Source organism: Trachurus japonicus, chromosome 22 (assembly GCF_045865225.1).
Source record: "Trachurus japonicus isolate A0001 chromosome 22, Traja_1.0".
In the NCBI taxonomy this organism is placed as follows: domain Eukaryota; kingdom Metazoa; phylum Chordata; class Actinopteri; order Carangiformes; family Carangidae; genus Trachurus; species Trachurus japonicus.
Window position 1 is genome coordinate 15,030,991 of NC_140928.1, and position 16,348 is coordinate 15,047,338.

The 16,348-nt window shown below is 38.7% G+C and overlaps 1 protein-coding gene across 4 annotated transcripts in view; it reads right to left on the minus strand.

Moving 5' to 3' along the window:
- Positions 1-16,348, minus strand: part of myo6b (myosin VIb) — a 40,908-nt gene that overhangs the window by 12,530 nt on the left and 12,030 nt on the right. For all 4 annotated transcript variants that reach the window (XM_085768463.1, XM_085768460.1, XM_085768462.1 and 1 more), the window contains 20 exons: positions 16,033-16,162; positions 15,127-15,232; positions 14,715-14,770; positions 14,514-14,611; positions 14,242-14,406; positions 13,484-13,564; positions 11,466-11,646; positions 10,607-10,751; positions 8,922-9,079; positions 8,462-8,553; positions 7,924-7,996; positions 6,522-6,649; positions 5,534-5,629; positions 4,935-5,105; positions 3,911-3,949; positions 3,627-3,720; positions 2,441-2,571; positions 2,111-2,188; positions 1,822-1,951; positions 513-603 (listed from right to left, as the gene is read on the minus strand). In XM_085768463.1, coding sequence (XP_085624589.1) covers positions 513-603; positions 1,822-1,951; positions 2,111-2,188; positions 2,441-2,571; positions 3,627-3,720; positions 3,911-3,949; positions 4,935-5,105; positions 5,534-5,629; positions 6,522-6,649; positions 7,924-7,996; positions 8,462-8,553; positions 8,922-9,079; positions 10,607-10,751; positions 11,466-11,646; positions 13,484-13,564; positions 14,242-14,406; positions 14,514-14,611; positions 14,715-14,770; positions 15,127-15,232; positions 16,033-16,162 — 2,243 coding nt within the window. The remainder of the gene's footprint in view (positions 1-512; positions 604-1,821; positions 1,952-2,110; positions 2,189-2,440; positions 2,572-3,626; positions 3,721-3,910; positions 3,950-4,934; positions 5,106-5,533; positions 5,630-6,521; positions 6,650-7,923; positions 7,997-8,461; positions 8,554-8,921; positions 9,080-10,606; positions 10,752-11,465; positions 11,647-13,483; positions 13,565-14,241; positions 14,407-14,513; positions 14,612-14,714; positions 14,771-15,126; positions 15,233-16,032; positions 16,163-16,348) is intronic.

Sequence of the window (16,348 nt, forward strand, 5' to 3'; positions counted from 1 at the left end):
TTGTTTTAGTTTAAAACCAAAAATAGATAAATTGTTTCTTCCTATGAAAAAAACAAGCTTTCATACTGAACTACATACAGTATGTGTATGCTTGATATAAAATTTTTCCACATGCATCCATACATATTCTGCCACTTCCAATCTAAATCTGACTCTAAAAACTGAACTGAAAATCTGAAAACCAATCATCTGGATAGCCACTTTCTCGAGAGCCATGTTTCCAAATGCAATCCAATGTGGTGTTTCCCAAAGCAGTACGGTGAGACATCATTTCTCCGCAGATGACTTTTTGGATTGATTTGAACTCCTAAATGCACAATGTGTTGGAAAGCCATCAAAACCCACCAAGCGTGAATCCGTTTGAATAAGAACCACACACAAAGAGTACAGGGGGGAAAAAAAGAAAAAAAAGGGCACAGACAAACAGAAAGATGGTAAAAATGATGGATGTGAGTGTGTGTGTGTGTGTGTGTTTGTGTGAGTGGGTTAAAAAAGCAGGGAGAGACACGCACCGTGGCTTATGCTTCTTCTTACACAACCACATGCGGACAGTCTTCTGAATCTTGATGCAGGCCAAAGCTCTATAGCTCATCTTGTTCCTCACTGTTGAAGATGAGAAAAGAAAAGACAAATGTATTCATACTGGACTCACACACAGACACAACTTGAAATTATTGCAATATTTATTAATCTCTCTTAAGGGTATGGGAAGCTTGCTCTGCAAATACCATTGGTTTTTAATGCCAAATAGCCACTTACAAATAAAAAAATATATATAAAATGCAATTGTAAAATATGTATATTGGAAAGCCATGAGAGTAAATGACTGCATGTGCACACACTCTCTGTCTCATTCACACACATACAGTACTGTATGTGAAAATAAAACTGCAATAATCAGGTGAGGCGTGGAAGGAAATAAATGACCAGGACCAGGATCATACATTTCCTCAGGTCTTGGGTTATGCAAGAAATGTGTGGTCCAGCAGAGGTAATGTTCTTCTGTAACTGTAATGTAATTTCATTCAGTGCTTTTACACAAATAAGCAAAGGCCCGCCTGCATTTTGTTAAATGGTGGAAATCAATAACTTGCCACAGAGGGTAATGGTTCAGGGAACTGCTTTGAAAGTACTATTCCATTTTGCTAGAGGCTGCTGCTTTCAATGCGAAAGAATGAAAAAGTGTGAAATATGATTTAGTATAGCTATTAGAGCTGCATAATAAAGCATGGGGAAATAGCAGAAAATCTTACAGTCGTCCCCTGGAAAGTGAAGTATCTTAACTAACACTATGGAGTTTGTCCTCAGTCGATGTGAGGGTCTAAGGGCAGAGGATGTTGTTATGGTGCCATGTAAAGCCCTTTGAGACAAACTGTTTGTAAAAACGGGCTATACAAATAAAATTGCCTTGCCTCGCCTAACACTGATATGGATAGATGGATAGAATGATAGATTGTGCTGATGCAAGATTTGTGTCTTTCTACAGTTGATACAGTTGCTTAGAAGCGTTCAGTGAGGTGTGGGTGACTCTCCAGAGAGGGTTTTATCACTAGTGCCACCTTTCTATGAGAAGGGACTGATTCAAGCCAGGTGTCATATGACATCAAGAAGAAAGATACAGAAAGAGCTTCAGGCACTATGACTAGAGCACTATTAAATGGAAATGAAATCATGGCTTTACAAGTGGGTTCACCATCTGAAACAGACCTAAACCATAGCAAAACAGAATTTTATAATAATAGCATATTATTTCGCCCCACATGGTGCGGTAAACAAATAAAAAAAACACAGTGAGGATCTAATAATTCAATTTTAACATACGTTTGATGACAGACAAGGCGCACCACTGGACTTTCTTCCAGAGGCTACACACCAACCACTTATTGACTTTCTTCAGCAGCTCAGCGAGGTGATCGGGATCAGACCTCATGATCTGGTCAAACTCAGCAAACTGATGCACACACATACATGCAAACAAAAGGTACAGATAACAAGTTAAGCAACAATCCTCTTCAGTCAGGGATATTTCTGTTCCCAAGAGCTGGACCACATATTGTACAAAATGACCTGCAAAATCAAGGGGTAATTAATTTTGTTGACTTAACTGTACCTTTCCAGGACGGAAAAACACTTTGGTCAGTCCAAACTTGAAGTCATTGTCGTTAAGTCCCAGAGCTTTGAACAATGCCTGCAGAGGAACAAATACACATTCAGTGACACAATAAGATTGCAGCCTATATGTGAAGAATTTAGGACACTGCACATTATGTTAGTTAAGCATTCCTCAAATGGGTCACTCAAGTGTGGCTATAGGCTTTTTTTTTTTTGCTTTGAACAAATTACACAACTAATTAGGCTATATTTAAACAGATAAGCTTGTTATTTAAACCCAACTGCACACTTTGTATTTCTCCAATGAACTGAATCTATGTAAACCCACCTTGCAGAAGAGTCGTGGATTCAGTCGTGTAAGTTTGGCTGGCATGTACTGTTTATACATGTTGTAGAGTTCATGGAAGGGGGCTCTGGAGGGGAAGCCGCCCTGCATCAGGTCCAACACCGACACCATGCCTAATCAAAACAATGAAAGAAAAATGCATGGTTTTACAGGGTATATACAGGAATCTTGAAGTTAATTTTAAAACCTTTTTAAGACTTTTTCAAGACCTTCTCAATATTTTTCGACACCTCACCGCCACTTCAAGCTGTGACCATTTACATCAGTGACACTTTCAACTTAACAGTTTTAGTTTGTGATAAAGACTATAGACCACTATGATACAACAGAATTCAAAATAGGCTGGGATAATAAATCAAAGGCAAAAAAACAAAACAACACATTGCATAAAATGAATAAATTCACACACTTTCACAATGTTTTTTAGGACTCAAACTCTTGGACAGCTAATTTAGAAAAAATACCATCAAAATTTAAGACTTTATAAAGTCGTGAAAAGACTTTTTAATACTTTTTAAGGGTCTTAATTTTCCCCAAATTGATTTATCACCTTTTAATACTTTTCAAGACCCCGCGGATACCCTGTTTTAATATATAAAGGGTGACCAAAAAGAAACAAGATTGCCTAAAGAATTTTAGAGCACTGTGAAATGTGCACTGTTATTAGTTTGCACAGAGCAAGTAGTATTTTGATGAAATTTAGCACAGTTTTCAGGGTTTTTTTTTTTAATGAAATATGTGGATTGAAATTGTGGACTCACCATTAGTAAAAAAAAGTTAAATAATTAAATAAGTCATGGCAGTGTAGAGTCCAGTATGAAAAACACTGACAAAATGCACAATGAAGTCTATGCCTTCCTAGGCTTTTTCAGTCATGATAGTTTAACATATTTAACCTTTATGGGAAGCAGTGGGGGAAAATGTAAATATACATATCTTGCACTCCTTAAAAACTTTTTGTACCACATCCAATATTCATTTCTGATTTCCGAAACTTTTGTTTAGTTTCTTACTGTAGGTATATGACATTCATATTTTATCAAAATATGTTTCAGTATTGTCGTCTATCTCAAGAACGTGAACTTGACTGTAAATGGCTGAGAAATTGTAAATCGTGAATATGTCGCCATAGAAGTAGTATGGTACCCATACTTTTTTCAAAACCCACCTGAGCACTGTAGCTGTGAGAGAATCAGAGCTCCTTCAAACTGGTGGCTGACCATTTTCAGGTTGGGTTTCACACAGCGAATGAAACTGGAGCCCTACACACACACACACACACACGCACACACATTAATCAGGGAAAATTGTCTGCCTTTAACAGGCATATGAATAAAAACATGTATAGAAGTACTGTAATATGTGTTTACACATTCAACACACACATTTTGTTGTCAGAGGGTGATTTATTTATATTGATTCGGAGCAGGAAATTACATAAATTTTACTCACAGTGCTGCGCAGCTTCTCCAGCAGCAGGTTCAGTTGGGTCTGTGGGTACAAAAACAACAGTTGGATCATAGTTTGGTTTTAAAAGTTCGTCATGAAGAGAGCCAACACAGGAAGGAAAAATTATTGCGCTTACAGTATAAGGCATGTTGTGCATGAATGTAATGACTTATAAATGAACCAGTAAACTAATGCTGCTTTGAAAATGTCTAAGAACATTTGAATATGAACACATCTTGTCCCATTGGCTATAGGTGCCCTAATAAAACACCCACATCGTCTTTGAGCCTTTGTCCATGTTTCAAGCAAAGCGTCTACATTTGTAATAAAGAAGAATAGAAGATATACAGAAGATAGTTGGTGCGATATAAGTAAGTGATAGATAAAAGGAAGCTGACTGTTGTTGGAAAATGCTGCTGAAGGTTGAGTTCTCCCCTCACTCTAAACACTTGTGAGAAAGAAAGAAAGAGACATTCAGGCATTCTCTTTTTTTTCCCAACTCATCTCTATTATACCTCAAGCTGGCTTTATCCAGCTTTATCCACCAATAAAGTTTTTCTCAGGGGAAAGAGAAGGGAGACTGGAGGAAACCTAAGAGGGGAACCCTGAATGATGAGGAGAAAAAGGGTTGGGAGAGTGGAAAGGAAAGAAGTTACAGATCTGGAGACTAGAGTTAGAAAAGAAGCAAAGACAGACGATACAGCATTGTAAACTATTCCACAGTTCTGTGGCTGTCTCCCTGTTTTTCATGCATCGATTGTTTGTTTCAAACTAGTCCAGTAGGACAACACTCTCTGTCGAACTTGTATTATATTTGCAATTTACAGGTCTCAAAACAACACAAAAAATGTTAGGATTGAATGAGAATTGAGTGACAGATAACACGTTTATTCCTCTATTTGGGTCATTGTTTATTATTGTGAAATTTAAATAATGTAATGCTATACTAAAAATGAGCAGGTTTTCCTCGACTTCTGGGACTTTGTGCTAACAGAAAAAAATTACAAACTTTAACAGCCACACTGACCTTGAACTTGTTGCCAACGCTGATGAAGCCGAGTTTGCCTGCCTTCTGTTTGGAGTCCTTGGTGGTGCTGGAGTTCTCAAACAGCTCTCGGACAAATTTGTCTTTTGATTCACAAACTAAACTCTCCAGGGACATGTGGAGGGCATCATTATTCTTCTCCACAAACCGAGTCTGTGGGCACACACATGCACATGCATGCATTCATGTAGTGGTAGATTTTACACAGATGCACTACATTAAAATACAAATAAAGAATGGCTCGATCCCTGCAGCAAACAGCACACTTCACAGAGGCAACTTTTCTCAGCATAAGAGTTGTACAGTTGTGAGATTTTTTAACAGGACAACAAATATGCTTCAGTATATATGAGATTTTTCAAGAAAGAAATCACAAACATTATTGATTACTTAACCGTGAACAACATTGATTTGCTTCCTTCGTTTTTAATAAGCTTTAACTGCTAACTACTCCACTTATGTAACTCCTATGTACTGTATGCACATAACATAAGCATGTGGAAAAAATACATTCCACATTAGTATGGTAACACCACCAAGCTTAAATAGCTCTGTATAATAATGTTTGTGTTACGACGGACCGTTTCATAGCAGACAGCTCCAGCAAAGTGCCGGATGATGAAGCCCTCATCATCTCGGAGATTCCTGTGAATGGTCAACTTTGACTTCCTGGGAACCTAAGAAGAGGAAGAAAGCAAATCATATTAAATTACACTGCTTTGATCATCCATCACTGTCTCTACAAAAGAAAAGCTTGTTTATCCACCCCACTGCTGAATGAGGAGTGCTGGTTTGTAGAGTGAAACATTCAGATCAATGAGGTCCTGCGAAAAACAAGATCTTCTCACTGTGTACCGGTCAATTTGTAGTTATTTTGTGAATTTACAAGGAAAAACAACTGGAGACAGTCCAAATATATATTTTATAAATGCTATATTCATCTTATGTGGACAAGTATTATAAAGGACCACAACATTATTCGTATAATGAAATATAAAATGTAGCAACCAGCACTTTAAGCTCCATTAGTGCTATTAAAGAAGAAAACCATAATAAATTATCTTTAAAGTGTGAAAACTGAATTGCAGAAATGTTAGCCTGCGGCATATGAAGCACTTATGATTAAGATTAATGTGTTTCCACTTGTTTAGTGTATAGAATATTTATTTAAGTATAACTCTCTCTGCAGTAGAGTGTGGTTGCAGCCAGCCACCTCTAATCTAAAGCTTGAACTGGTGTCAAGGCTACATTGCTAAAAGGATTTCATGCTTGCAGAGATACAGGCAGCAGGCAAACAATAGCGACAAAGACAGAGACAGAGCGAGGGAGTGGGACTGCGTGTTATTCACAAAACTGCTGTAACAAGCAGACAGAGTGAAAAAGACCACAATGGCAGGAGCACTGTGCAGTTACACTGCTCCCTGGTGTCACAAAAGAGCTTAATACACAAAGAAAGAGAATAATAGCACATGGGAGAAGGGAAAGACAAAGGGAGGGAGAGAATAAGAAACATAGTGGAAGGGGAGAGTAGGAGGGTGAGAGAGAGGGAGCACAGCTGAGAGGACTGACCGTCAGTCTGAAATGGTCTTTATGTTTGCTGTGAACAGCCAGTGCAAAGTGTTGGTCACTGGGCTGAGGAAGCCGGTTCTCTTCATCCAAAATGTCCAGGACTCCCACCAGTTTTGCTTCCACGAGGTCTAGAAAGAACAAATATTTATCTGTCAACCACTGTATTATTATTTGTCTTTATGTGCAGCCATAGAATGTCTCTTTGAGATGTATGTAGTAGGATATGACATGTCGAGAGGTTCTTTTAACATAATCCAAACCACAACAAGACTGATGAACACTATCTCCGCAACAGTGCTTAAGGAAGGTGCGAGGTGGCAGCAGGAGCCGATATGGTAAAGAAGTTACAATATCACTTACAGTTAGATTCAGGTTCTGAAACATTTGATTTATTGGAAATTTCCACTTTTTACTGTTTCTGGATGTGAATATTCAGAGCACAAACCATGCTCATCATCAGGATGCTCATTTAGCCACAAATCTGAATTATTCATGCAGCTTGCTGTTGTGGAATAAAATCTAATAGCCAAGGACCTTAGGAAAAATTTGCATGAACAAGCACCTGTGCATAAATCCCGAAGACTGATGAGTGAATTAATGGCCAACGCAAACGGTCATTTGCAAGTCGTAAATGTTATTCACGGTTGTCAGTTAACCTCGCACCCTGAATAATCACAGCCTTTGAAATACAAATCAAACTGCTCCACCTTGATAGACTGACTACTTCATCCCATTGATTTGGGGATTTATTTGAGGACAGAGACAACAAAGACGAGGGGATATCATTTCTCCAGCCTCACATAACACAAAAGATGCCGTAAACCCACAAATACTCAGTCATTACGCTTGCTCCCCTCAGACTCATGGATATGACCGTTTCTACAATAATGAGAAGTCGGTATTTTTGTCCCAGCTGACAGGTATATTTTCGCTGCTCCGACGCCACATAGGTGAGTCGATGTTGTTACGCCTGAACCAGGCTCTGTAGATGTGTGGTGTGTGGGTTCTACAGAGAGCCACATCTTGGTCAGTACTTGTGCGTTATACAGGCTCTCAAAGGCGACACTTGATAATGATGTCCTCGGTTGTCACTCGACAGATCTCTTTCCACTTCCAATCACCCAATGTACGAGATACAGGAAGATATCAGTACATGGACAGCCTTGACATACTGTATGTACCTTTGATTTTGAACCCAGCTCAAGCAGATACGTACTGTATGTTCAAAGTGTGGCATTGCAATTTGTTTTGAAGTATGTGTTGCCTAGAAACTTCTTTATTTTCGACACTGAATCAACTTTTGAAAAGTGAACGTCCACACAAGGAAGTGATCAAAATGACTGCACACATCTTCAAGGGTTAACATGGATTTGGGGAGGAAAGATGTCTCGGATGAACTCACCTATGCAGTCCTGATTGTCAACATAATGCACCTCATTCACTCCAAGCCCTTCCTTTTGATACAGTTCTTGCTCCTGTACAGACATGTCCAGAAAATGGCAAAAATCAACACACACACACAAAAAAAATGTTCTCACTGGTTTCAGAACATCTCAAAAAGACAAACAGACAAAAAACAAAACATCAAACCCACAACATAGGGTTCAGATAATGAGACAGAGGCTTTAACTAGAATTGCAGTGTATTAATTGGAAACCTTGGAGGAGAATAACACTAAGAGATCACAGGAGAGAAACAAGCCTCATCATGTCCCTTGAGAAATTAGCATTCTAATGAGAGAGCGCACCGGAGAGACGTAGGGAAAATATACACACACACAGAGAAAAAAGACAGAGGAGCTTAGTGAGTGCCAGCCTCTTCCTCCTGGCTTGTGAGAAAGTCACTAAGTTTGGCTTGTGAGTGACATGACGTGGCAGGTTTCCCAGGATAACAGAGGTAAACCGCACTGAATCACCTTAATCCACACAGCGCTCACCCACCTCTTTGAGAATACGCTCGTTGAAGAACTGCTGCAGCTTCTCATTGCAGTAATTAATACAGAACTGCTCAAAGCTGTTGTGCTCAAAATACTCTGAGAGGAGATATAAACAGAAAAAAACATATATTTCAATTAATTCCAGAATGAAAAAATTTGTAAAGCTTGTGTTAATTATGGCAGCGAAGAAAATTAATTCTCATGCAGAAGCCTTGGTAATGATGAGCGTGCATGCAATGTATTAGGGTACTTCTATTAGGAAACATGCTGTACAGACAGTGTCTCTTTAGACTGAATGAACAAACCAATGGACAAATGTGCCACCAAGACAAAATGAAGGGTATGTGGATGCTGATTTTCAGTTGGTCAATTCTGTCAATAGCTATGATGGCCTAAACATACACAATATGTTAAGTTTAATTGAAACGTCCACATTTTGTAGTAGACTAACTGCATTTCATTACCAAACCCAGCGATGTCCAGCACCCCGATGAAGTTGGAGGACGTCTGGAAAGGGAAACACTGGTTTACTCGTTTGACCACATGATCGAAGAGGCGGCTGTACACTGCCTTGGCCAGGGCATCGCGGGCATTGTTTGCCTGTTCCACCTTTAGAGGCACCCTAGAGGGAAACACAAAGTGGGGCAGTGAGGGACAGTCCGAAACTGGGACATGCAAATCTCCTGTTAAATCCATTTCTTTTTCTTTTTTAAAATCAGCCCAACTTTTATGTGGCAGGAAAATCTTAGATTTGTTAATCTGACACATTTTGCCACAGTGTCACCCCCCTCTGATCCTTATAGTCAAGCTAGGTGATCATTTTAAAATTAGGCTTTCTAAGCCAAAGAGAACATAGCCTATTCAAACTAAGATGTGAACCTTGAACTCTACTTGGCTGTCTAATGACACTTCAACACCATTTATATTAAATTATTTAGAGGGGTTGAAGGTATGGACAAAGTTCAGTTCCACAGTGGCCCAGAGTTCACCTCAGCTGTCCCTGCTGAGGAGAGGATGAATTTAAAATAGAAAGCTCTTTTTTTGCTTTACCCACTGTCTTTCTTTTGATATTCCACCCACCCAGTCTTCATGAGAAGAATAACCCTCATCCATTACAAACAGGAAAAGTCGACTTATCATGTCTCTCACGAGAACAGGTTAGCTTTTCTCTGTTTCACTGTGACAACAAAAGTTAAATGCAGAAGGTCTTACGTAGATTAATTATAAGAATTTCATGTGTTTTCTGACAGGCATTTTTTTTATCAGTTACAATATTTCATATGCACACTAGAGGCTCAGTCATCCCTGATCATGTCCACCACCCCCTCTCTTACCCTCAACCTCCCAGGGGTAGAGTGGATCTGTCTGGGGCTTAATGACAAAGCCAGGACCCCTTAGCTCCACCTGCTCCCCAGACACCAGGGTCTTTACTGTACTGCTGCCATGCTCGCCTGCCTCCTCAGATACAGGCTGCATTATTTATGTGGAGAAAACACTTCCAGGCCAGCCCAGCATCTGGCCCTCCTGAAATATTAATCTACCAAACCTGGCCCCATCACTCAAACACCACATCACCACCAAAACTACATAGTAATGCCACAAGGACTGCACCATATTCTCCTCAGAGTATGTTTTAACCTGCCTGAAAACAATGTGCAATCATACTGTACAGAAGTAGAGGTTACCTAAGGAAAATAAAGTGTTTTCCTGTGTCTACTGTGAAAATGAAGATGAGCACGTTGTGGCATTAAATAATCAGATCTGTCATATACTGTTCTCTCTTATATTAAGACGATCAAATAACAGGCTTAATTCAGTGCTCGGATTTAATCGCCTCATTTTGCACAATAAAGACATCTTAATACTTAGCAGACTAGTACAGATAAGTACAGCAACAACTGCCTATCCATTGCCTGTGCCGATTAAATTCTGGTTGGTTAATCTCTGTCTAAGGATTATTAGCTATTTTTAGATTCATCCTAGGCTCACTGCCTTCACTCATTTAATTTCAGTTGATGGATGTATTTGTTAGTTAACACTGGCAGTAGCCTCAAAAAAAAGAAAAAAAAGAAGATAATTTTCCCCATAAAAATAAATTACCAAAAGAAGTTGTAAAGAGTCTGAAAAGCTGGAAGCCACACTTTCTTACTTGATAACTGTTCCTTTGGCGCCCCCTGCTGTAGTGAGCATGACTCTTGTGGTGAGGCTGACACGCAGATCGTCTTTGTCAAGACCCAGCAGATCAGCGCAGTACTCCAAAGTCTGACCTGACTGATTTTTTAGGACACAGCCACCTGAAACACACAGGAAGAGTTATATAAGCCATTCCTTGTATTTTCCTTTTTGTGGGTTTTACAGAACCAGTTTTCTGCTGAACTGACGGGTGTTAGGATGGTTCATCTATAATTTTAAAAACACAATTAATTTAACATCTTTGTAATCACACTATCCCACAAGTTGCATACACCATTTACTTACAAAATTAGCATATCAAAAAGTGAGTAAAGTGGTACACGCAGTTTTGGAAGATTTAGCAGCAGTCATTCATCGTATGAAGGGAAACTGTTAAAAAGTGCCTTCAAAAAACTTTTAACTGTATTTATTTACTCCACAGAGACACTGCACTGACTGTACAGATAGGAAGATAAAGAGTGAAAAAGAAGTCAGGGGCATAGATAATGGTTGCCAGGGTTACAGAAAATTGTTGTGACATCCAAGGACATATGGCTGGTCTTCAAATATGTACACCAATCTAATCACACACAAGTGTAGACTCTAAGAGCTCACAATTACAACTGTACAGTAAATGAACTGATAGCAACTTGTACAAAAGAGGAAGTAAATTTGTGGCAGCAGAATAGCTAAAAAATTTGATGGCCTTGATTGTGTTTATGAATAGTGATAAATCCCCATGGCTAAAAGGACAAACAATGCCAACAACAAAAAGAGTGTACTGGAAGCTGCAATGCAACTTCTGAAGAGATACATCAATACATGTTGTTCCTCACCTGAGGAGCTCCCTGTTTCCTCAAAGTCAATGTTCCCCAGATGCAGAACACCAGCAACCACCCTGAACAGGTCCAGCTTCTCAGTGTCATCCAGACCAATCTTCTTCATGGCCACACACATCCTGTTGAAGTCGCCCTGGTCGTCAAGAAGAGGATCCTTCAGAGCACCGACCTTTAGATGCTGCAAAAGAAATAGACAGGAGAAATGGGGAATATTTATGAGTTACAAATGAGATGCAACCATGAATATCAGTGAGAGAAATATTTTACACTACAGTAACATGTAAAAAGTGCCCCCACCAACAAAACACAGCAAACACACCATCCTATAAACTACAGCTCCTCTGGCACAGTGGCTTTGTCTCCAAATGTCTTAATAATTGAAGTATTTATATATTTAAGGGAAAGACAGATCTGCTCTAAAATTCAGCAGCATGTCAGGAGTGATGAAAACAGCACAGGCATGCAGTAAAAAAAATGTCACTGGACTAGACCACTTCAAAAATCAAGATTATAGATCAATCTGCTGCACAATTATGACTAAATGTATACTCTTAATGTAATATAAGAGACCATTCACAGTTATTGCATTGATGGGAATAAAATACTTTAACTGATGGCAAACCTGCAAAATACAATGTCAGTCTTAAACAAATATTTATTGTCACTATGGGAAATATACTGTACAATAATTGTGCAGCCCTGCCTTGTACTGTATTACTGAAAAAAAAAAAAAGCTGAGTAAGCAAACATCCTTTGTATTTTTCAATCAAAGCACCACCCAGCCCCGACCTCACCCAATCCAGGCAGACACATGCAGACAAAGAGGAAGCATGCACTACAAACAGCAGCATGTAAAACCTGAGCATCTCAGTGTTTACTTTAGGAAGAATACAGGATAAAGAGTAGGGAGCACAAAGCCCTGATAAAAAAAGAAACATCACCTGATTGTCCTATTTACAGTAACAGAGACACGTGTTGGGACAGACAGATGCACAATGACTTCATTAGAACCATGTTAATATAACACACAGTGTACTTACAACCACACAGAGCTTCTATTCACAGACTTTGTAATCTCAAACTACGGTGAGCATTTGGAATAAAAACCCCTTCATAATACATGCATTATTCGCATCTATGATGAAAGCACTTCAAATCATTGATGTGTTAAAGTAAAGCGTTTTACAATTATAATTTTCAAGATTTTCTCATATTTCAAAAACACACAGTTAATCCAATAACATATTACTGTCTCTGAGCATCTAGAAAGAATCTGTGAGATTACAATATTTCAATATAAAAGTATGAGTAAGGATGAATTACAGTAAAACAAAAAAAAAAACAAAAAAATAAGAATAAAGGTTTTATTTGGCCTTTAAGGTAAAATATGATTCAATCACTGCACTTATTTTAATGCTCTTGGTTAAATAAACACATTCTAAACTGAAAGCATCTCCTTTGTTTACCACTGTTGCATCTGAAATTTTGATTAGCACAAAAGAAGATATTATTCTATCCTAGAAAACAAGAAGTGAAATGAACATGCATAATTAGTCCCTGAGAGAGCAACCTGTCACACTTATTCTTCTAATTGTTTCATGATATTAATTACATGTCTCCTTCAGGCTTTGCACTGCAACTCAACAAGGCACTGGCTCTTTTTCATGTTTTACATAATTCATCAAATATACAGACCTGAACGAATTTCTTGGCATAAAATATTGTGATTGATCACTTTCTGCATATCATATCACCTTTGCAGCAGACTTTCTTAAATATGGTTTGGGATTTGCTTTCAGTCCAGTGTGTGCTCAAAACAATACTGTATACTGTATCTGAATGATTTATTGCACAGGAAATAATTTAATAGCGTTACATTACAAGATATTTTAGGCCTTTGTTTCTTGGCATTTAATACTTTTCCACACAGTAGGTAAAATGTAACCCAAAAAACATGTCAACAGTAATTGTGTATTGAACTGGAGCGATCAAACAGGGACATGACGTGACATTACCTCAGGACTCTTGCGATTCTGCATAATTTGTTTATCGGAGTCCCCGCAGGCAAAGTATCTGGTGCATCCTCGGTTCAGATACTGCGACAGAGAAAAATCATCTTAGAAAACACTTAAACATAATTAGTACTTTGATAAATTCAATTCAGGCACAGTATCAACACATACTGGGGATATTTGTATTGATTTTCAGCATCTAAAAGATTTACTCTGCTGTCTTCTAATATTGCTCCACAGCTGACTAGTGGTGAATTGCATGAAGTAATTGCCTCTGTTGATGTGGGTGTCACCTCAGGGACCTGATATAATGACACTATGATAAACATGTGAAGGAACAGCTTGAGCTGCTTGTTGCTCTGTTTTGTAGAGCATGTAGAAGGAAATAACGTCTGGGATAAACACCTTTATGCTCTCTGACTTTGCCCCTGCTGAGCTGATAATTACATTTGAACAGGACAGAATTCAATTGCAAAATATTTGGTTACTGAGGAGAGGTTGATTTCACTAGGGAGGACCCTTTGGTTCTTGTGGAGATGTCACTAAAAATAACCTCAAGTGCATGGCCCCCAATGCTTACAACAAAAAACTGAGAAAACCTGTTTACATTATCAAACAGCCTTCAAAATGCTGAGTTCTGCTCAGTTTCATTTCACTTAAATTACATTACACTGGCTCACAGTGCAGTATTATACTGTATGTGTTCTTTGTCTGAGAAACATTAACACCCCAGTCTCTGGGGTCCACATTAGCTCACTGACCCTGAAACTGTCTGGGGAGTCTAGATGCAGATTCTTCTTGATGTCCTCAGATGCCCCAGCACACAGCCTGTAGAAGATGTGGTAGTTCCTCTCGTCATTACTCTGCATGCAAATCCTTGACTTCTCTAACAAATAATGGGAAACAAATCCACCCACGACTGCGTTCTGGCGAAACAAAAGGAAAATCAGGGCTCAAAAGCAAATTCTTGAATCCATGTTCCACACATAGTGACTTACAAATCAACTTGGAGCATCAATCGCCCATCCCTTACCTTCTCATTGAAGTGGATTTCCACAAACTTCCCAAAGCGACTGCTGTTATTATTGCGGACTGTTTTTGCATTTCCAAAGGCCTCAAGAAGGGGATTTGCTGAGGTTCAAAATAAAATAAAAAAGAGTAAAAAATGATCAGGATCACACTACCACCAAAATACAACAAACATATGTAAGTTTTTAATTATTCAACATATTACCTTCTACAATTCTCTCATCAATATCTTGACCACTTCCATATGTTGTGGTCAGATACCTATAGGATAGAAATGAGAGAGAGTTTAAAGACACTAACACTACTACAGGTACAGTGGCTTTCCTTTACAGGTGCAAGATATATAGCTGCACAGACAATAATGGAGTACTCCTTGGCTTATTTCAATTTCTCCTTCAGAGAAGGAAAACATAAAAAAAAACAGAGGACAAGTGTGCAGGTGTCATAATTTCTGCTTGTTTCATAGCAGATGGCGTCCACGCTAATGTTGTATTGTTCATTGTTGTTTTTTGGCAGAGATTTGCAAAACACCATTAGTGACTCTCAATGAGGTGGAACACACAACCAGAAAAGGGATGAGGGCAAAGGAAAGAGAAGAATTCACACTGACTTCATACCTGAGAACAAACTTGGTGTTTTCTGTCTTTCCAGCACCAGATTCACCAGAAACTATGATGGACTGGCTGATCTTTAAAACCTTCATGTCCCTGTAGGCTTTGTCAGCTGAAAAGGGAAAAAAAATATCTATGATTACTTACAAATCAGTACATAATAATAATGCCACAATGCAAATAGCTGTGAAGTTGTCTTGATAAAATTTCAATATTACAGATATAATGCCATTGTTGACACTGCAAATTACTCTACAATAGGGATGCACGATAACCATCTGTACAGATAATTATTGGCCAAAATACACAGAGAAGTCTGATAATGACATTTCTAGAGCCAATTATGATTAGCCAACATTGCCTTGATTTCACTCATGTTCAGTCCATTTGTATCATAAGTTTATTTTGAAATAATAATAAATATAGATTTTTGAAGAGTCATAACTGTTCTTGTTTTTGTTGTGATGTGATACAGTAGTGATGTGAGTTATATTATTTGGTCAGAGGGGGACCTATAATGTTAAATTCATCTCTACTCACTACATATTAGCCTTTCTTAACCTCAGGTGTATATAAACTATCAAAAATGTTATCTGTTATTGGTATTGGCATCGGTTATGAGAAGCAGGAAGTTACTGGTTAATGGCATGGGCATTGTTATAAGAAGTCATTGGTTATTGGTATCGGTGGGAAAAAAGAGATATTGTGCGTTCCTACTCTACATTCCTTGTTTTAGTTGTGCAAGGTTAACTCAAGATAACACCAAGGCTGTTCATAAAATAACCTCAGGATATCTCAGCCTTCAGAGGGAATGTTGTTGGTATGCTTTTTGAATAACATAGCTTGAGCTTGTTGTTATATACTCTGCTGCATTGTCCTTGTAACAGTGATTAGCTGGGTGTGAGCTCTCACCTATAGCATAGACGTGAGGCGGCAGAGTGCCGAGTGACTTCCCCTGGTACGACTTGATGGCATCAGGGCCGTACAGTTTGGGGATGTCATAGTAGGGATTCACAGCTATCAAGATATTGGCCACATAAGTCTGTAAGAGAGGTAAAGACAGCAATGGTTAAGGACTCTGCATTTAGAGAGCATTAATAGACAGCAAAAAATACAGATAAATTATTGAACAATGAGAGACAACAGAGGTGAAAATGAGCCCGGAGAAGGCTGCTGAGACACACCTTGACTTGTTTCCCTGTCTTTCTTCTCTCATCTACCAGCTGTC